Below are 22,456 nucleotides of genomic sequence, written 5' to 3'. Positions count from 1 at the left end.
AACTGATGGGTCTATAATTAGAGGGGGTTAACGGGCAGCCCTTTTTAGTATAGGGACAATTTCTGCTCCTAACCAAGTGGGGGGCAGGTAATCTCCCTGCAAAATGCCATTAAATAAAACGACCAAATAAGGAGCCCAGATTTTAGGTTGTGTCCTAAATAGATCCCCCGGAAGTTTATCCAATCCTGTGGCCTTATTAGGAAGCAATTTACCTATGGCCGTCTCAACCTCGAGCAAAGTGAAGGGCTCGATTGGAGCGAGGAGCGTAGGGGCTTCAATCAACCGTCCACGCTCCTCAGCCCCATCGACACCATGCAATTACTGAGGTTCAGGGGTATTAACAAGCGAGGCATCGAAATCAGGTATACCATATAGAGCAGCAAAGTGACTTTCCCAAATTGTGGGAGCAATGTTGGGAGCGAGCGCCTGGGTATGCCCACTGAGTCCAGTTGCAACTATGGACCAGAATAATTTGGAATCTTTGCACCTAAGTGCAGATCCCATCTCCTCCCACATTGTGGATTCCCATTCCCTTTTCGCCTCACAGATTGCCTTTTTATATGTAGTGCGATGCACCTTAATGGCCTCACTATCATTAGTTTTTAGTGCTATGAGCAAGGCCTTTTTGGCCTTCCGACAGGAATCGTTAAACCATCGGGAAGTCGAAGTCAGGGGATTGTTTGCCTTTCTAACAGGGTAAAGGATATCTTTCAATATGGCAACCAGTTGGTTATGTATTTCAGTTGCCCTGCCCAAATGGCCAGATTTCCCCATCTCTTCAATGAGCGGGATAATGGTCTAATATAATTCAGCATGTTTAGTAATCGACGCTTGTAAATCAGGCCATTTAACCCTACGCCTACAATTTGTTATTGTTAGTGGCACAGTGTCACAGTGCTCAACCGAAGTAGAGGCTTTCAGACCAAAACTCCCTGGTTTTAGGGACAAGACTAGGGCATTATGGTCACTGTCAAACCTTTCAATAACCCTAAATTCATGCAGCCTATCCCAATGCCTAGCCTCAATAAAAATAAACTCGATTATTGAGGTCTGGTTTAGTCGGTTAAACGTGGCTCTCCCTGGTCTGTCAGGCTCCACCCTCCCATTGCATGCTCGTAATGATGTAACTAGCGCAAATGATTGCAATTGCAAAACGAGAGGGGTCCATACCTTGACCTGAGGGGACAGTGACTCTGGGATAGCCCAAAGCAAATCCACATCGTCTGGATCACCGAAGTTCGGGTCCATAAGGGGTTCGAAATGACAATTGAAGTCTCCACCCAAAATTAATGTGGTGGAGGAGTCAATCGAATACATGAAGGTCAGCAATGTTTCAATAACTTCTGACTCAAGACCCCGCCTGACTGGCCTTGAATATACATTAATCAAAGCAATATTTGGCCCATTGGGCAAAGTCAACAAAACACACTGGACATCCAATGAGTTAGTTGGGATTGGTGTTGCCTTCACTCCCAGGTGTGTGCCAACCCATATGGACAACCCGCCCGAGGGCCTACCCCGATCACCCATACTTGCCAAAATATCATAAGTTGCAAAACCATGGGCTACACTTTCTTTTAACGCCCAGGTTTTTTGCAACATACAAATGTCGTGGGAGGCCATAAAGGAGCCCCACTCTGGAATGGGCAATTTACTCTTAAGACCCGCCACATTACAGGATAAAATTTTGACTTGGCCATCAACCGGATCTTGCTTGGTATGTTCGAAATCTAAGGGATCAGGAAAATCATTGGAAGCAGAGGAGCAAGCTCCTACACCTTGGTCAACTTCACATTTCAGTGGGTATTGATCATCAGAAAAAGAGACAATTATGGGCTGGGTGGTTTGTTCGGTGGCCAACTCTTTTGGAGAGAGAAAGATTCGATTTTGCATTAACAGCTAAGTTATCAGTAGTAAGTAGCATATTAATGAGAGGCACTGTTTGTCAATCGCAATCATCAAAGCCTGAGAAAGCATTGAATCTATTTGCCACTTCCAGCGGGGTAAACGGCAACAGATGTTCCATCATCCTATTTCTATTTCCATAACTCCTAAATGGTACAGTATCCCACCCAGGCAAGTCATCAAAATTCACAGGGTTAAATGCATGCATCCTTTGCCGTTTGTTGAAGGGCATAGTGAGATTAGTGTGCAAGCAAGATGGTGCCCCGGGGTATGTTATAGGGGTCTCTAAGGATCTTGGATAGAAATAGGTCAATTCACACGGAACAATTGAGTTTCCAGCATTCCCAGGAAACCAATTTAGAATATATCTAACGGCTTCAGGATCTCTGAAATTAATTACAATTAGGTCTCCCTTTATGTCTTTAGCTCTGCTTCCCAACCATTGGAGTCGCCGGACATGGAGGATATCACCATTAATATTATAGGGAAGTGGCCGATTTTGGCTAAGCCAGTGTATAGTTTTGTTTTTTAACTGAGAGAACCCTTCCCTCTTTCCATCTGCTAATGTGGGGACTCCCGTAAGGACAATCACATAAGGTACCGCTTCTGGGGGTAATTCAACTTGACGGCCCCTGTGGTTCCCTGCCCTGACGGGGCTAGTGCTTCCCCTCTCATCTCGATTTTCTCCTGTGTAAGATTTTTTATTATCTACCTTCTGTACTTGACTAATATCAAGAGATGACGATTTTTGGAGTACATTGGAGGGTATTGCCGTATGCTGTTTAGAGCCTGTAGGCTTGTTGGATTTATTTACACTTTTATGAGGAGCAGGAATAGGAGTTAGCAATGTTGCTACAACGGGCGGTGCTGGCTTCGCGAGGCCCTTGGTTGACCCAGCTTTGTTACTAATAGCCAGCTCTAAATTCCCTAACCAATGCTCAATCCTCTTCAATCTCTCTATTATAGGCAATACAGAGGACCTAATTAAATGTTCCAAGGCTTCCAATGGGGCAGCAGACAGTGCTTCCATTGGTAGACAATGTGGAGGAATGGCTAAGCCTGGTGACGTTAGTACAGGTGCTGTAGGGACTTTTGGAATTGGTACAATTGCTATGGGGTCTGTTAAGGTTGGCACAATTAATTCGATAGCCTTTGTGGTTTTACCAAAATCAGAATGATTAATCTTCGTTCTTGGCGGGTCACCACCCCTCTTCCGTCTTTTACTAGGTGGTGGGCCAAGAACTTTAAGCATCCCTGATTTCTTGTTCCTCTTCTTAGCAATCCTAACTACTGGAAAAGGTGGCTCAACTGGCACATCTGATCCTATGGTAGAGTTACTACTAGGAAGAGATATGACATTTGTGTACAGATCGTTGGACACATTAGGTGAGGGAGATGTGTCTCGCAGGAGCAAGGGAATGCTATCTATTAAAAGCGGATCATCAGTTTCGATATGGGAGCTTACATCAAGTGGAGTAGTATGTTTCACAAGGTTCAAAGGTGGTCTATTTTTAATACCTTCAACAGAGCGTCGCCGCTCTGCACGGCGTTCAGCCAATACGCTCTCCCTTTCTATGTCAGAAACAACCTTAGTGAAGTAACTATCCAATGTACGTTTACTAGCTCCTCCTGGCTCCACCAGTGGTTTTTTTTCGGGGTTCAAGGACATAGTTACACAGACAAAGAGCACAAACAAATAGACCTTAGAAAAATATTAGGGAATAAGCCCAGCCCGGCCTCTTCTGGCCTCTTCTGGCCTTAGAGGGCCCGCCCTTTGCCCGGGCTTCGCCCGGCTCGTCCCGCGCCCTTCCCGCGATGCGCGTTTCCGGTGCTTAATTTGAAGCACCTGGTCGGCTCTGGGCGATGTTCAAGGTCCCCCACTGCCTTATGGGAGATGTAGTCAATTAGGCAGTGACTACTCGCTGGTCCCAATGCGAGCATTTCCCGCGAAGCGGGAAACGCGAGCAGTAGCTACTTGTGGCTACTTGTGGCGTCCAGTGGGGTTCTTTAGAAGTCAGCCCCTATTCCAAAGTCCTGCTTTGGCTGCTGCTCTCACGCTGTGACTCTGCAAAAGAGGTTTCCCAAAAGTTCTTCCTCCGGTGCTTAATTTGAAGCACCTGGTCGGCTCTGGGCGTTGCCGGCGATGTTCAAGGTCCCCCACTGCCTTATGGGAGATGTAGTCAATTAGGCAGTGACTACTCGCTGGTCCCAATGCGAGCGTTTCCCGCAAAGCGGGAAACGCGTGGAGTAGCTACTTGTGACGTCCAGTGGGGTTCTTTAGAAGTCAGCCCCTATTCCAAAGTCCTGCTTTGGCTGCTGCTCTCACGCTCTGACTCTGCAAAAGAGGTTTCCCCATTACACTCTATGCTATTTTACTATATACCAGTACACTCTATGCTACTCCACACTACGCCACTTGACTGTACCCCGCTCAACAGTACGGTACTCTGTTCAATGCTATTTCACCGTATGCCACTCCTCTGTACGCTACTCCACTCTGCCAATCCACTGTATGGTATTCCACTGCCCGGCACTCTACTGTATGCCATTCAACTCTAACCCACTCCACTGTATGCTACTCCGGTCAATACCTCTCCACTGTAAGCTGCTCCACTCTACGCTTCTACACTGTATGCAGCTCCACTCTACCCAACAACACTCTAAACCATGATACTCTATAATACAACACTCTTTAACATGAAACTGTACCACAATGCACTCTATGTCACTCGATTCTACTCCGCTCTACGACCCTCTACTCTACGCCTCTCCACTTTACCAAACTCTACGCCACCCTATGCTACTTTACTATACAACACTTTACTCCAGTCTATGTCACTGTACAACAGTGTAGTCCACTCCACTCCACACTATAACAGTCTACACAACTCCCTATGCGACATTCCACCACAATTTACTCCACTCTATAGCACACTTCTTCAGTCCACTCCACACAATGAGACTGTATGCCATTCGACGCTACAACACTCGATGACAGTCCACTTCATCACACTCTACCACACTATGCTGTACTCTAACTCACTACACAATACTATACACTTCTCTATGCCACTCCACTCTATGACAATTTCCCGTACTCTATGACAAGCCAACCACTCCACTGTACAACACGCCACTCCATTCTATTAAGCTTTACTCTATTATATGCTATGCCACTCCACTCCACTCTACTCTACTCAACTCTACTCTACTCTACTCTGGGGCACTTTACTATACAACATGCCACTCCTCTCTATGATGCTTTACTCCACTCTACGCTATTCTACTCGACTCCACTCTATGACATTTGACCCCGCTGTACGACACTCCACTCTATTCCACTTCACTGTACAACATTCTACTCTATACATGTCCCCTCAACAGCACTCTACTACACTGTATGCAACTGTATGACACTGTACTCCACTCTATGCCAGTACACTCCACTGTACAACACTCTACTCTACTATGAGACTTTCCAACAGTCTACAACACTCCACTCCACTCTACTGTACGAGACGCCACTCCATTTTTTGACACTTTACTCTACTCTATGCCACTTCACTCTACTCTACTCCACACCACTCTATTCTATGGCACGCAAATCAACTCTTATTATATTCCACTCCACACTGCGTTATGCCACCCCAGTCTACTCCACTGTACGACACTTTACCTCACTCTATGCCACTCTATGCCTCTCCACTGTACGACACCCTACTGTACTCTATGCAACTCCACTCTACAACACTGTATGAGTGCTTCTCTATGACACTTTAGTCCACTCAATGCCCATCCACTCTATGGCACTGTACAACACTGTATGACACTACAAGACACGCCATTCCACTCCTGTCTATGACACGCCACTCCACTATATGACACAGAACTCCAATGTACAACACGTTCCTCCATTGTATGACACTGTACCACAGTCCACTGTACGACACACCACTGTATAACACTCTACTGCACTATACTCCACTCAACAACACAGTACTATACAACACTGTATTCCACTGAACTCCACTCTATGCCACTGCATTATACAACACTCAATTTCACACCATGCCACTGAATGATACTCGACACCACACTCGGACACTGTCCTCCACTATACTGTACAACACTCCACTTAACAACACTCATCTGAATGACACTCAACATTATGATTTGAAACACATTTTTATGTACAAATTAAAACCATTTAAATTCAATGAAAAAAACAAAGGTTGAAGCTAAGTTATAGTTAGGAAAACTTTATTATTCTTTCTATACAAACCTAACTTAAACTATACAAACATTAGAAATTCTAAAATTATGGTCAGAACCTAAATTTAGAATTTACGCACCACCTTCAAAATTATTTGTCACATACCGACGTACACAGTCTTGTTGCATCACTCACCCCACTACAAGAATTATAACTTGCCCCTTCTTCATGCACTAGTTACACTCTTGCATATTCTATCACTTATACCATGTTAAATGATAGCATTCATAAGACCACTTCTGATATTTCAAATCACATGGTCGGCGAAAACACAGGGCATGGTAGATTAGCAAGCATATATTTATTTTTGTTTGGAGGTGTAAATATAGTGCATCAGTAGTATAGTGATTTTATGCCTCTTCAGCATCATCTCCATCATATGGGGCTTCTATGGCACCTGAACCTGGGCCAAAGTGGGCCTCAAGTCACTAACATACTGGGCAAAGACATGGTCACTCTCAGAAATTATTCTACCACAACTGGCTAAGCCTTAGCAATCTAATAGCAAGAAATTGACCACGATCTAGCCAAAACCTAGGTCCGGATCTGAGGTCAGGAGTTAGAGCGAGCGCCATTGGGCCGAGGGCTGACCTGATTGGAACCAGAATGCCCTCCAGCAAAGGACAGGAGATTTGGTACAGCACTGGTGAGGAGACCAGCAGAGGTTTAAGAGGGTCATAGGAGGAAGTTCAACTTGGGAGCTGGCAGATTTCTGGGGCCTGAAAGCACACCTGGGAACGCTGCAGCACTGCCTCCTTGAAGGTTTCTACCTGCTGCACAGTTGAGACTGGCCTGGGAAATTCGTGGCTCAAGGGTTGCAGGTGTTGAATGGTGTCAGACTCTGATAACAAGGGCAGAGTTAGGCCTTTAAAGTACCAATAATGCGATCTCTCCCTGGAGCGGAAACAATGGAGAGGACCCCTGTCTGGACTTCTTGTGTTTGCAATGAGATCTGTCCTTAAGTTTCATCTCAGAATTACCCAAGTAAGGGGACCTCAACTGGGATTGCTACTTGGAGAGGGAACAGCCAAGCAGGACCATTTCTTGTGCTAGGCAGTATACAGCTTTGCCGCCGCCTCCCTGATGACCTTTGGGTGTTTGAGAGCATTTGCTCTATGACTTCGAATCCTGCTTGGTTCTGAGATACCAATCACCACAGGTCCTTAACCAACACCTGCTTCCTGTAGTATTAGTACGGCTTCAAGCCTGTAGTCTTCAGGACAGCCATCCCTAGAACACGGTCTAAAAATGTCACTCTAGAAGTCAGTACAGCACAGATTCATTGCGGGTACAGACCCTTCGATCAGTGCCAAAGGGCCCGGAAAAAAGCAACCAACGTTAAGAGACTGGCACCTGGAGCGATCCAATACGAAAATGATCTGCGGGCAGAAGTATCCATAGGAACATAGTCTGACGCCCGGTGGAGCTGCTCTGTTCACCTAATGAGGAGATCGGCCTTGGTTCATCCCCTGACCGTCACCTACCCAGCTGGACCTTGGGCACAGTTTCTCCCGGTCTCCCTGTCTCACCCCCCCTCCCCATCGTATTTCTGCAATTCTGCCTTTTCCTTGTCTCCTTTCTATCTATCTTTCTGACTGATGCCCGTTGGAGCTAACTTGACAGCTATAGGGGAGACTGGCTGTGGATTACCTCCTCGGCCGTCACCTACCCATTCGGTCTTTGGGCTGACATTGCTTGTCTCTCTAATCCCGTCTTCCATCTCGTCCTCTCCCTTCTCACTCCCCCTCTCCCCCTTTCCTCTCTACTTGTCTCTCCTTCTCTCCCTTTAATGTGTTGCATATATTTGATGTAACGTGTAATTGTTATCATTGTTGTAACATTGCTGACCTTATGTAAAGCGCTCTGATACCTACGGGTCTAGCCAGCGCTATATAAATCTCTTTAAATAAAATACATACTTTGTAGTTAAGAGTTCTGTTTCACTTGTGTGAATATTGCTCATAATCGCCTGAAATGTTTTACTTTCTCCAGGTGTGGTACATAAACCATAAAGCTCGGCGGCCCTATGACAAAACCTAGCAAAAAGGACTGCGTTAAGCCTTTCTTCAAAAGAACGTGACAGGAGATTTTTCTTCTAAAAGGCAGACACAAAGTACCGAACTACTGCAAAGGACGAAGGAGAAAGAATAAACAGGCATTGAACAAACCCACTGTTGAGCCAACATCTGGCGCTCGACTAATCGCAGTTCCTGCAAAGCCCGCGTCCTCCTTCCTCTGCACAGTGGCTCACGACTTCATCGTCCGAGCTCCTCACTCGAACAGACTGTTACTAACAACAAGCCTACTATACTGGCAAACTGGAATCGGATATGGAGTATAGCTCTTTTGTATTCGCCTCGGGAATCCCAGAAGTGTGTTACTGTCGAAAAGACTGGAGCCAATGCCCTCCACCAGCAGTAAATAGGAAACAAATGTCTCATTAACTGGAAATATGAGATGCCCCGCTGGGAGGGCTGCTAAAAGGCTCTAAAGACCCCCGTGTTATTAGTAACACATTCCCATTTCCTCCCTGCACTGTTTGCACGGAAAAAATGCATTAACAACTGCAGCTCTAAATATTGCTACACCATCAATTTAAAGAAAAAGCACAAATCCCTATGGAAAAACTCAACATTATTACTACTGTGAGGCTTAATCGAGAATCACTAAAGCAGAGGGGAATACCAAGAGGTGGTGTCCTTTCTTCACACCTTAGGGCAGAGGTCTTCAAACTTTTTGATGCCGAGACCCCCTTGTAAAACCTTTTTAGGCGTAAGGACCCCCTTCGGACAAAAGTTTCTAGAAACCGGTACTCCTCATCATCAACTTTTGACAACCATAAATGCGCCTGTTAGACCTCATCACATCCATCCATCATTCATCCATGCAACCTTTTATCCATCCATCCACCCTTTCATCCTCCCATCCATACATCCATCCTTTATCCATCCACCTTTTCATCCATCCACCCACCCTTTCATCAATCCATCCACCCATCATTCATCCCCCCACCTTTTCACACATCCATCCATGCATCATTCATCCATGCAACCTTTTATCCATCCATACATCCATCCACCCTTTCATCCATCCATCCTTCATCCGTCCACCCTTTCATCCTTACATCCATACATCCATCCTTCATCCATCCACCCTTTCATCCATCCATTCACCCATCATTCATCCACCTAAGGCTTAGGGGCTTGCAATGTCACCTTACCTTATAGTCTGCCACACGTCAAAGCCATCAAGAGGCTTGCTGCCATTGGTGGAGCCTCCAGCCAAGTTCACCAGAGTTGGCAACCAATCAGATATGTGGATCAACTCTTGAACGGTGACTCCTGTCTGTTTCAGCAAAGGGCTGGTTACAAAGCCCACACCTCGGACTCCTCCCTCCCACAGCGTCAACTTCCTTCCTCGGAGTGGCCAGTTGTTCCCGCCGTACAACGTCTGCCCGCCATTATCTAATAAAAGATAATAAAAACACTTGAAACTGTTTTTAAAACACTATGCATTCTCAATAACAAATACATAGAAGAGGAGTTCATAATTTAACACAGGAATACTACTAGACTCTACAGGCCAAAGCTTAGAGCAAAACGTTTAACTCCTCCATTGGCATGTGGCATTTGGTTCCATTATGTGGTCATTTCTGAGCGATAAAAGATTATTCTTGAAATACCGCTCCACACAGTAGGTCTACGGTAATGTTTATTTTTTATTGCAAGCATTTAACACAAAAGAGGAAGAAAAGAGAAAACACGCTGCTATCAATTAGTGGGGGCCATGTGCTGGCAATAAGCATTTTAAATTAAGAAACAAACTGACCATCACATATTATTTTCCACAACAGTATGGGTGCTAGCGTGCAGGCAAGTGCCTTTAGAACAGGTAAAGAAACCCTTTTTAAGTTTGATGTTCATCACAGGAAAATATTATTCTGATTAGTTCAAAGAAAAGTTCATTGACTTTGATTTTAAGACAGTTTAAATACACAAAAAGGATAAACTTTGCACTTAAATGCAAGCGAGTCAGTAACTGAAGCGGGTAGAGGGCCTTGATGTATGTATGCACGCTGTAGCTCCACGAAGCAAGATGTGAATAACTGTTGAAAAGACCAATTCATCTAGAGGGATAATCCAAAGATCCTCTATATATGTATACAGGGATATATATATATACATATATATATATATATATATATATATATATGTGTGTGTGTGTGTATGTGTGTGTTTTGGCCCAATATTCTGATGCATGGTATGACTTTCCAAGTACCACATACCTGTTACATCTAAGTCAGGCCTGACTGTATGCCAGCATGAGAGCACCAACTGTTTAGAGTGTGTGTACTTGTGTCAGGCATAGGGCTAGGAAAGCGAGCATTTTGAATGGTAATAATAACAGTGTTTGCCAGATCATCAAATTATTTTCAGAGCTGTAAGTTGACAGTTGCAATAACAAAACAAAGAACTGAATTTTTTTGTCTCCGAAAAGCTGCAGGAGTGTGCAGGGCTGCAAGGCCATTCGGCCTGGCACAAATTAATGTGCCTGCCTCTGTTACAGAAGCACGGCTAGGGATCCGGAGCAATAATATGTATGAGAAGCTGCACAGGGGTTCCGCCTGCTCTCTCCATAGACAATCATTGGAGGAGAAGGTATAAAAAGTACTGAGGATATGTGTGGGGCAGACATGAAGATTGACAGTTAGTGGGACATGCCAAAGTACCACTTATGGACTACAGGCTAGATGGCTTTCTGAGGTTGCAGGGATATTTACATGGATTGGACTATAAAGGGATTTCCAATAACCGCACAGCTAGTACAATAACCTTAAGGCTGAAAATACATATGTAGATATTAGGCTGCACCTAGACAGCCACAATGGACAGAGATGGAATGTGTAACGTAAACATGTTGGCAGCATTTTCAACATTCACCTTGTTTGACATCATGACTGGGGTGATTACCGTGATTTTTACCATAATTCTGAAACATAAGATTTATGTTTTTTTTTTTATATATTCTTTTTATTTGCAGGATAACAGTGCACAAATATTACAGTACAGTCCAGTTCGAATTGGCATTTGTTCTAGCGATACATTTCAGTAATACTGGACTAGCTCAAATTACCTTTTCTTATTTTCTTAGTTTCACACAACCCCCAACTCTTCCCGCCCAACTCCCCCCCACCCAACATCCCTCCCCAGGCACTTCTATGGAAGCATAGTGTGTTATCTATACATGGTAGTACAATCTGCATCAGTCTCTTAATTTCTCCGTATCTTTGTCACAAAGCCCACTGGGTCCCTATAAGCCACAAGTCAGCCCTGGCTGAATGTCTTCCTGTACAGTGCACCTGTGTCTGCGCATGAGCTGCTGTCCCTTGCCATTCGGAAGCACAAGGGAGTCCAAGTAAGCAGTATTCCTATGTCATTCGACCCATTTCAGTCATCCACAGACGTGCTCCCGGTGGTATCATCCACATCAGCCATTTCAAAGGATATCATTACAGTGTTCCATTCAAGAGATATAGGAACCCTTCTCAAGCCTTTCCGCTCTTCGGTCTGTAGTGCCATACCTTCGGCCTTACCCCACCTCACTACTTCCGCTTTCCACACGTCTGGGTCAGGTGGCCTGCTCGATTTCCACCTCATGGTAATAGTACGTTTGGCCATTAGCAGTGCGAGGTCAATGAACCTCGTGGCCACACTTTTCTTACGTTCAGTGGGTCCCAGGATATAATGTCGTATTGTCTGTGGGGGGACACTCTGTGTAGTGCGGCGTGTATTGTAGCCCAAAAATATCCCAATTTCGGGCAATCCCATAGCATGTGTATTAACCTCGCATCCGCTATTCCGCACCGAGGGCAGGAGTCTGGCGTGGCGGGGAACATTACATGTAGTCGGTGAGGCGTGAGGTACGCGCGGTGTAGGATCATAAGTTGAATGAATTTAAACTTTGGGTTCTTTGAGACTCTCTTGGGGAATTTAAGAACACACTCCCACTCTGTGTCTCGAAACGCTCGGCCTGCATCCCTCTCCCACACTTCACGCAGCGGCTGCAGCGATATCGCCCTCCCTGCACGGATACCACTCGTAATCCATTTTGTTAAATTGCTCCCTGAACCCATCAGGTACAGCATCGTGTGTAGTGGGTTTACAATTGGTTCGTTGCCTTCCGGTGCCCAATTCCGTGTGATGTAGCCGCGCACCCCTCCATATAGTAAGAACATCCCCCCAGGCGCGTGGTGTGCTGTGCAGAAGTCTTCAAAGGTCATCATGTGACCATCATTGAATAGATCGCCCACCTGTGTCACCCCGGCATCCGTCCACGTGGTGAGCGCCCGTGCAGACAATGTTCCCGTCCCCAGTGGGATCCCCAGCAATGGTATTGTGGGAGCGTAGGAAGAGGTGGGGGACGTGTATCTCACAGCCCTCCTCCAGCAGGCGATGGCCATCTTGAGCAAGGGAGGAGAGTGCCCAGGGATCGCCGTGTTAGGCAGCAACAGCGTGTGTAGGGCACCCTTTCCCCGGTCCTCTTCGGACATGCCTATTTCATGCAGGTTGCGTCCCGCTAGCCAATAGGCCAGCCACTGTAATTGGCACGCATAGTAATACGCCAATAAGTCCGGAACCCCCATCCCACCAGCCGCCGTGGGTAGCTGGAGTTTTGCCAAACTTATGCGGCGTCTACCCCGTCCCCAGACCATCTCCGTTAGTATGGTATTCAAGGTTCGAACCACAGCAGCGGGAACCATAAAGGGCAAGTTCGTAAAGTAGTAAAGGAGTCTCTGGAGCACCACCATCTTAGAGACGGCCACCCTGCCTGCCACCGACAATGGTAGTGCGGTCCAAAATTGTACCTGCGACCTCAGTGCTGCTACAGCCTGACCCAGGTTGCCATCAAGCATATCTGTCGCCCTTCTATAAATCTGTAACCCCAGGTAGCGGAAGGTTGTCTCCGCCATTTCGAAACTATGAGGTGGGAAGAGCAAGGGGGCACTTGCCTCGAGGGCAGTGAAACTGTACCCATACGACTTAGACTCGCTGATCGTAAGGCCTGAGAGCGCACTGAAGTCCTCAAAAAGCTCGGGGATGGGGTCCATTCCCCCCTGTAAGTCCCTTAAATAAAGGATGATGTCATCGGCGTACGCCGATACCACATGAGTTACACCTCCCCTCCTGATGCCTCTGTGCTGCGCCTGAAGCCGAAGTTTACAAAGAAGTGGTTCCAGTGCTGTAATAAATAATAGCGGGGCTAGCGGGCAACCTTGCCTCGTGCCTCTCGCTATGGCTAATTGAGGCGATATACATCTGTTCGTGCGAACCCTAGCAGTAGGGTGGGTGTACAGTAATCGGATCCAAGCAATAAAATCAGCCGGGATCCCAAACCGTTCCAACGCTGCGAACATGTAATCCCACCGGAGGGAGTCGAAAGCCTGCCGCAGATCCAACGAGATACAGCCCTCGGTTGCCATGGGTGAACGCTCGTGAAGCATGAGTTGGCTAAGCCTCCTCAGATTCATCGCCGTGCTTCTGCCCGGCACAAAACCACATTGGTCCGGGTGGATCAGGCCCGGAATATATTGTGCCAGTCTCATCGCTAACACCTTGCTCAGTACCTTGTGGTCGGTGTTCAACAACGACAACGGTCTGTAGTTAGCTAAACTTAAACAGTCCCTACCCGGCTTAGGCAATGAAACAATCAGAGCCTGCAGTGTGGACTGCGGTAACCCGTCTGCTTTCCTCGCTTCGTTGAACACCACGTGTAATCGCGGGGCCAACAGATCTACATACGCCCCATAAAACTCCGCCGGTAGGCCATCGGCTCCTGGGGTCTTGTTCCGCGGGGGTGCCCTTATTGCCTGTCTTATCTCTGCAACCGATATGGGTCGCGCCAAATCCTCACTCTGGGTCTTTTCTAGGCGCGGTAGTTCGAGTCCCGACATGAACTCCTCAAATGCCTCATCAGACATACGTCGATGTGGACCGTACAATGACTCATAGTAGTCACGAAAGGCGGCGTTTATATCGAACTGTGTCGCCACTAGCTTCCCAGTTTGATCCATAACCTCTAACACAGGAGTAGGGGCCGGGGCATCTCGCAATAATCGGGCCAGTAGGGGTCAGGATTTGTCTGCGTGGGTATGTTGTCTACATGTATATTCCCTGTTATCCAGGACACGCAGTTCCTCCAACAGCTCAGCGTGTTTAATGTGTCCCTCCTGCAAAGGTGTAAAAGGCAAATTCGTACCCGCAGCCTCCCTCTCCAACATGGCCAAACGGCCCTCCACATCACTAAGCTTCTCCATGACCATACGCCTCATACCCGATCGTGTGTTCATTGCTTCCCCCCTTATATACACCTTAAATGCATCCCACTCTATTTGGCGCGTGCTAGCCGAGCCACCATTTATGTGGAAATGTTGTGCGATGCAGTCCGCCATGGTGGCTTTAAAAACAGTGTCCTCCAGCAGTTCTGGGGACATACGCCATGTCGGTATCGGCGTGGGTATCTTGCCCCATCTCAGCGTGACTTCGACTGGATTGTGGTCCGAGAAGGTCTTACTCATGTGTTCTGAGACTACCATCTCCCCCAGCAATGTTGTGTTGCAAAACATGTGATCTATTCTCGTGTGTAAACCATGGGGAGGGGAAAAGAAGGTATACTCTCTGTCCGTCAAATGCATGCATCTCCAAATATCCGCCAGCCCCCAACCCGCTGCCCACTGAGAAAGTGCTTCTGCCTGCCTCCTGCTTTCAGTAGCCTGCAGTGGTGGGTGCGACCTGTCCAGTGATATGTCTAGGACTGCATTAAAGTCTCCTCCAATAATCCACACATTTGCCGACCAGTCAGCTATCGCTCTGTTAAGCGTGTTAAAAAAAAAACCCTGACCAACATTTGGTGCATACACACAGCCAAGCACAACAGGGGAGCCATCCAACAATCCCCTGATAAGCACATACCTGCCCTCTGGGTCTAGCCTCTCTTCCATCACCTTAAAGGGGACTGAGTTCCTGATCCATATTGCCGCCCCCCGGGAGAACACAGAGTAGGTAGTAGCAAACAGTTGCCCCTTCCATTTCTTGAGCAGTTTCGCACCTTCATCCCTATTCAGATGCGTTTCCTGTAAGTATGCCACTGCAATACGTCTCCTATTCAGTTGCGCTAGCACCATATGCCTTTTATGGATTGAGCTCATACCTCTCACATTCCAGGTGCACATTTTGTAGTCGCTAAGTGACCCCATGGCTGTCTGCGACAATTAGAACCAGTGTACCCCACCATGTTACCAGTATCCTTGCAAATGCTGCCGTGAGTGCCCCAGCTACAAACATCCCCAAAACATCAAGGTCCTCATTCAAAGAACTATGAGGTCCAAACACTGGCAACCAACTGGGGTGGCAATCAAACAGTACCATTGCTGCGCCCTGGGGGTGTGGTCCCGCTCTCCCTCGCCTGGGCCCCGCCGGAGTCCCTGCGGCATGCCCTGGCAAGTGTTCGTACCCCCGGCCCCAGGTATCCCGCCCAGAGTCCTTCATGCATTCTGTACATTACCAGTCAGAGTCCTCCGAAGCTCCATTAAAGTTCATCCGCCTCTTGCGCTGTTATTTTCGGAAAAAGTTGCAGGCTGTCTGCAGAACCAGACACCTCGGTCCTGGCATCCGAGGCGCTATCTAGGACCTCCGCGCCGCCCGCGTTGTGTACACCCAGAGCAGCCTCCATCAGCCGAGCCCTCTCCTGTGACACCCGCAGTCCAGCCAGGGCGTCTGGCCCGCTCGTTACCTCCACCTCCTCGTGTGTGTCACCCAATGCAGGCCGCTTCTCCTCCCTGCGCGGTGGACCGTTCCTCAGCTGTCCCTCCACGAGAGGGTCTTGCGAGTTGGGCGGCGTCAGCGTCACCTCCATCCATTCCGCCGCCTCCTCGGCCGTGTCAAAGAAAAGCGATTTGTTGTTGTGAATTATTTTCAGGCGGGCTGGGAACAGCAGAGCGTATTTCAGGTTCCTATCCCGCAAGCGTCTCTTCACACTCAGGAACGTAGACCTGGCCCTTTGCACCGTTGGGGTGAAGTCTGGGTAAATCGATATAGTCTTGTCCTCAAAGCGTATGGGCGCCTTCTCTCGTGCCACTCGGAGGATTATATCCCTATCTTTGTAGTTGAGCAGGCGAGCTATTAAAGGACGAGGTGCCGCTCCTGACCTTGGTGGTCTACCTGGTATCCTATGCGCCCTCTCCACGCTGTAGAGGGGCGTAAGTTCCTGTGGCCCCGCAAGTTTCTTCAGCCAATCCTCTACGAACTGCGTCGGATTCCTCCCCTCACTCCGCTCCGGAATTCCTAGGATTCGCACATTGTTGCGGCGCGCCCGCCCTTCCGCTTCGTCCATCCTCTCCCATATTAGCTTCAGCTGCTTCTCCATGTTTTCCATTTTCGTGGATTGCTCCGTCTGCTGCGGTATCAGCTCGTCCAGAGCTACTTTATGTTCTGTGACCCTCTCCGCCAGCTTGTTATGATCAGCGCGCAGTAGAGACATACCAGTCGCCATTTGGTCCATGCGCGTTTCCATCGCTTCCCTGGAAGCCCGTATCTGTCAGGATAAGGTCCAGTTTGGCCTCCTGTGAAGTCTGGCCCGTTGGAGGCACCATCTCAACATTGGAAGAGGCCAGTGGGTCTTTTGAGCCAGTAGATTGTTGCGTCAGGTCAGCGCCCCTTTCAGGCATCTTGGCCCTGTTCCTGCCCATGTTTCTCGACGACAGGATGGTGGTGTTTGCGCCCCCGGGGGACTACGTGCCAGTGTACAGTAGGTCGTGCCTCAGGTATCCCGCTTGCGCCGGTCTCGACTCTTCTACCGCCTGTATTCCGTGTGTGGGCGAAGTGGTGTGGTATCGTCAAGCCGCTCACTTGGCGCGCCTATGGTGATATTGAGCCTGTGTCAGGAGACCCGACCTGGACCCCAGAGGTGGCTGGCCGTACCGCGCCCAGGCGAGTGCGTTATACAAGTACTAGTCTCTTGTCCGGGCGCCGTTCGGGGCAGGATCGGCTGGCCACGCGCTTCCCCGCCGCTACCTCGATGCTCGTGTCCGTGCGGGCCCTCCGCACCTCAACGGGGTCCACCCCTCGCAGGCAGGAAAGCCAATGTCCCTCCATCTGGCTCCCTGGGGGAGCACGCGGCGGCGTGTCTTGTCCGCCCGCAGACCCTGCAGGGCTCCGCTGCCGCGGCGAGAGCCGCCCCTACCTCACCTGTCCCAATGTTCGGCAGTATTCTCGGCGTCAGCCGCACGGCCTCCGGCACCGCCGGTATCACCAGGGGGGGCCTCCCAGATGCTATGTCCCGAAGCTGGCCTCCGGGCAGAAAACAGTATGGCCGCCTCGCCGCCCGGCACCTCTTCAAGGACTGAGTCCTCTTCTGACGACGCAGTGTTCTCTCCGCTATGTCGGGCCTGCCCCTCGTGGGCGCCCGGCAATGTCGTGGTTCCGCTCGCCCGGCAGCTTCCCTATTCCGCCATCGCGGTTCTCCCACAGTGCCGGGCGGCCTCTCACTCCGCTGTATCTACGGCGTCGATGCGTGCCACTGTTACAGCCCCCAGTCCTCACCTCCTGGACCGCCGGGAGTCGTCGGGGGGTTGGGTACAGCGTGGGTCCCAGAAGTTGCGGCCTTCGCTTCGCCCCGTCTCTCTTCTGCTCGTTGTCCCCGGCTAGGCTCTTCCCACTCCACTTCGCATCAGGCAAGGCCGCTGCCTCCCCGTCCCCACCGGGCCCCGCTCGGCAGGGCAGCTCCGCGCGCTTCCAGTGTCTCTCCGGCTGATCGCGCCGGGGGTGCATGCCAGGTGTTTGGGCAGGGTCCCGGGGGGTCGGCGCCGGTACCACCCTACCTCTGCAGGCAATCTCCCGTCAGCTCCGCCTCTCGTCAGCTCGGCGCCCCCGGCAGGTCGTCCTCTCTGCGGGCAAACACCTCACTCGAGGCCGTGGCTCCTGGTCTGACAGCAGGCCTCTCCCGCCTCGGACGCTTCTTCGTCTTGCAAGTTGTTTTGCCGGGCACTGGACTCCGACCGGACTGCCCACCAATATCACCGCCTCATGCAGACCCGGGCGGGTCGTCGGGGCCATCAGTGTAGCAGGATATTAAGCTAGTTTTACCGGGCAGAGGACGGAGCTAATTCAACAAGCGTCCGCCATGCTCGGCTCTCGGCCACGCCCCTCCCGAAACATAAGATTTATGTATGAATAAAAATGCATAATAAACATCAATCGAAAAACAGCAACAACTTCTTGCATCTCTTGTTTCAGGGTGGAGATCCATGTCTTTAATACAATACTTCCACCTGTACATGAGAGTTACACTGACTGGGTTGCCAGACTCCTGACACTCCTTATGCATATGGGGATAACCCGGTTGTGGTGCGGAGTGAGACACACCTGTCCATTCTACTCTCCAAAGAAGGTACGAATTGTCTCTCAGGGCTCAGAAAATCAACCCAGATGCCCCCGCCCAAAAGACATGCTTTCACAACATTATGTCCTAAGTTCTGCCCTACAGCCAGTCAATATGCCTCCCAAAAAAGGCATATCTACCTACTACTCCCCTGGTTGCTATATTTTGGACATAACATATTCTATTTGGCAATCAGGTGGGGAAGATAATAACATTATTAACATAAAATAAAATCGCCAAGGGGTTTCCTTGGCCCTGTAATTCATTATTCTGGTGACTGCTGGCCTGGGAGGCGCACCTGCAGGTGAATGTCATGCTGGAATGCGATGGGCGCGCTGCACCGGCAAGTGTGGAGACAACTTGTCAGGGGCCACTACCATCATCAACCAAGATTCAATGAAATGCACTGGGTCTACGCCTTCTGCCCCCTAATTCAGATATTATTGTGGCGGGACCGTTCCTCAGAGTCCTCCTCTCTAGCCTCAAGTTCTTGAACTTTGACAGTGAGGAATCATCCGTAACCTTCCAGGTCTGTCAGGGGTGACTGGATATCATCGATTTCATTTTGTGTGTGTGTAACTTGGGCCGACAACATACTGTGGCTGTCCCACAGCAGGCCCAATTCGGTCACCACTGCATCAACTCTGGAATGCAGGTCCTGCCTAGTGTCAGCCATAGCCTCAAAGATCTTGTCCAGCTTCGTGTAAGTATGCACCATGTCTGAGGCATCCAGCGCTGGGTCTAGGTCGGGAGCGCCAGTGGCATCCACAGCCGGGCGCCCCAGACATCGGTCCCCCACAGACAGTGACAGCACCAGTCAGGGGTCCCACCAACAGGGAGATCAGACATGATGTATGATATTGTCAGTTCTTGTGGACCCACCAGACCCCCAGCACCTCTCGGAAAGGAACAGGCGGGGCGGCACGTGCAGTACCAGCTGAAGAAGGCCTTGATAGCCAAGTAATTCCTTTGGGTGCGTTCTGGCTAGAGCGGCGATCCACAGCAAGGCACCTGTTGATAAGAAAAACTATGAGTAGGATATATCACTGCATTGGGGCACAGACCACTCAAGGCGCGGCCCTCGTGCTCCTTCAGTCACCTCATCCTATCAGTCTGGTTGTCAGTGCCCCTCCACCGCTCAAATCTCTCTGTCCTCTTTTCTCCTGTACCCACACCGGAGGGGGCCGACAGGTAGTTGTGTTACTGGGTGAGGGAAGGGATCAGTCCAGTGCCAGGAAGGAGCCACCCTGGACTCGCAAAGGCCCATAACTTCACCGGTTAGTTTCTCTAAAAAAGCTGGGCATCAAATGAACTCCAGCCCCTTAACATTGTTAGCGGTGAACCTTGTCTCTTGCTGCAGTCACTACTGCATGGGTGGTTTTAATTGACAGAGAAGACCTTTCTTCCTCCTGCAATGCGGGAGTGTTGCCTTAGCGGCCAAAGGCCGTTTCAGGCGCACCCATCTTCGCTGTCGTTTGTGTGAAGGGCGTTGACGGGAGACTCGCACCCTCTGCGGCACCCAAAGTGGCCTCCACTTGCCAACCGGCAGTGTCACCACAGCTAGCGGATAACTCTGCGCAGCAAGGAGGGAACGGCACAGTCTACTGTGCTCTTACAGCCCCTAGTGGGTCCAGGGGCCTCATCGCAGCCCAAGATCACAGGCCGCAGTACTCACATTGTGTGAGGTTCCTCAGGCACCCTCCTGCGGGCCGGATCACTTCTGCCCCACTCCGGCGTCCCAGGCAGGCATCTTCGTGTCAAATGCACGCTCGGTGGGGAGGGGTCACCTCCTGCAGTTGTCCTGCACAAGGTGCCGATCCTTAGCCACTTAGTCGATGCCTCCCCATAGTCTTCGGAGCTGCCCTGCTCACAGGCACTTCTCATGCATGGCAGGCATGTGAGGTCAAGGTCAAGCAGCTTCATGAATACTCACAAGAAACCACAGACTACAGGATAATGAATAACCCTGGGCGTAGTGGGCGTAGCGGGGCTACGGGGAGGGCCACGGAGTTGAGAATAAACTCTTTGGAGCTCCGCTATGTCACCCGCCTCCCAACCCCCCCTATTAACAAGCCCGGGGATGCCACGGCCACGGTAAGTGGTTTTTCTTTACTGTAAACTCTTTTTATTTAAGTTTTATTCACTTGCTAATAGGGAGGTGGGGGTGGGAGGCGGGGCTGGCTAACTCTGCTCTGCCGCGGAGTGTGCGGATATTTGCCTACTCCGCAGAACACTGAGTAGGCAAATCTCCGCAAACTCCGCCGGCAGAGCGGAGGTCTCCACCCGGGGTTAATAATGAAAACAGCAGGTTTTAATCCAAAAAGGAACAAATATTAAAAAACAAACTCAGAAGACGCTCACAGAAGGCACGACCCTCAAGAGCTGGAAGAACCAGCCTGCAGAACAGCTTCAGCAAAACCTCCCCCGCAGAAGGACCACCAAACACCACCCGACAGTGATCCATCAACATGTGCGGAGAGGACCAAGTAGCGGCCCTACAGATATCCTCAGTAGAGAGCCCAATTAAAAAGGCCCAAGAGAAAGACAAACCCCGGGTAGACCGACCCTGAATCTGGGCAGACACCTCCGATCCCTGGGAACCATAGGGCAGCAAGATCTTCTGCTTAATCCACTGACTCAGCGTAGAGAGAGAATGCTTATGACCAGAAATAGGCCCAAAAGTGACAAACAGGCTATCACAGTTACAAAAGGACAACGTCTGTTCCAAATACACCAGCCCTGCCCGCCGGAGGTCTAACAGAGAGAGACAAGTATCCACCACAGACTCAACGACCGGAGGGACAGAAGGCAAAATTACCTCCCTGGAACAGTTGACAACTGACAGAACTTTATGCAGGAACTTCGGATCGCAACACAATACAGTCCGGCAAGACACGCAAAAAAGGGGAGAGAGAAAAAACGAACCTAGCTCCCGAATCTAACCAGGGGACACTAGGGCCACCAAAAACACAGCCTTCATACTGAGGAACTTGACGTCCACAGACCCCCAAGGGCTCATACGGAACTCCCTGGAGGGCATGTAAAGCCAAAGGAAGATCCCGCGAAGGGCAAAACAAATCACCCTAGGATGTTGCAAAAAACAACTCCAAAAGAGCCGGGCCACTAAAGGAGCCAGACCATCCAACTGAGGACGGCGGAACGCCTGCAAAGCCGCCCACTGAGCCCAAAGCGTAGAAGGAGCAAGGCCAAAGGCAAAGCTATCTAACAGGAAATCCAGCACCCTCATCGGATACACAGTAACCAAGTCTAAGCCCTTAGAAACACACCACCGAGCGAAGGAACCCCAATGGGGGGAATAAGATTGAAGAGTCGTCGGGAGCCTTGCAGCAACTCAACCACCTCCATGGAGCAGCCCCGAGACAAGAGGCTCACCCTCTCAAGAGCAAGGCCTGAAGATGAAGACGACGCAGAACTCCCACAGGCAGAGGAGGGCTCCGCAATGGATCTGGAAGATCCAGGATCGCCCAGCATTCCTGGACGGCCATTTCTCTATGGAGAGGAAACCACGGGTGGCGAACCCAACCGGGCACAACCAACAGAACAAATGCCATGTACAGGCGAATCTTGACAGGAAGCCTGAGCAGTATGCATCTTGCAAGATGAGGAATCTGGGGGTAATTAAAGGTCTTGCTTCCCCCCCCTTTGCTCGCCTTACCGCTGTGATGGTGTAATGGCCAAGGTAAATATATTAACATTGAATGTCAGTGTTATGGGCACAACGTGTAAAAGGCATGCAGTGCAGCAATATATCTGATTGCTTTGTTACAAGGGACCCATATAGCAGAGGGAAAAGATGACGGCTGCCGAAGTGATGGCGAAGCC

General features: G+C 49.6%; 1 protein-coding gene across 1 annotated transcript in view; it reads right to left on the bottom strand.

The window, feature by feature from the left end:
* Positions 1-22,456, bottom strand: part of ARSB (arylsulfatase B) — a 267,505-nt gene that overhangs the window by 72,044 nt on the left and 173,005 nt on the right. The window contains exon 5 of the mRNA XM_078675211.1: positions 9,399-9,642. Coding sequence (XP_078531337.1) covers positions 9,399-9,642 — 244 coding nt within the window. The remainder of the gene's footprint in view (positions 1-9,398; positions 9,643-22,456) is intronic.

The sequence above is a fragment of the Lissotriton helveticus genome, chromosome 2_1 (genome assembly GCF_964261635.1).
Source record: "Lissotriton helveticus chromosome 2_1, aLisHel1.1, whole genome shotgun sequence".
Classification (NCBI taxonomy): Eukaryota; Metazoa; Chordata; class Amphibia; order Caudata; family Salamandridae; genus Lissotriton; species Lissotriton helveticus.
The sequence above is the reverse complement of the archived record's forward strand: the minus strand, read 5'-3'. Positions and strand labels throughout refer to the sequence as shown.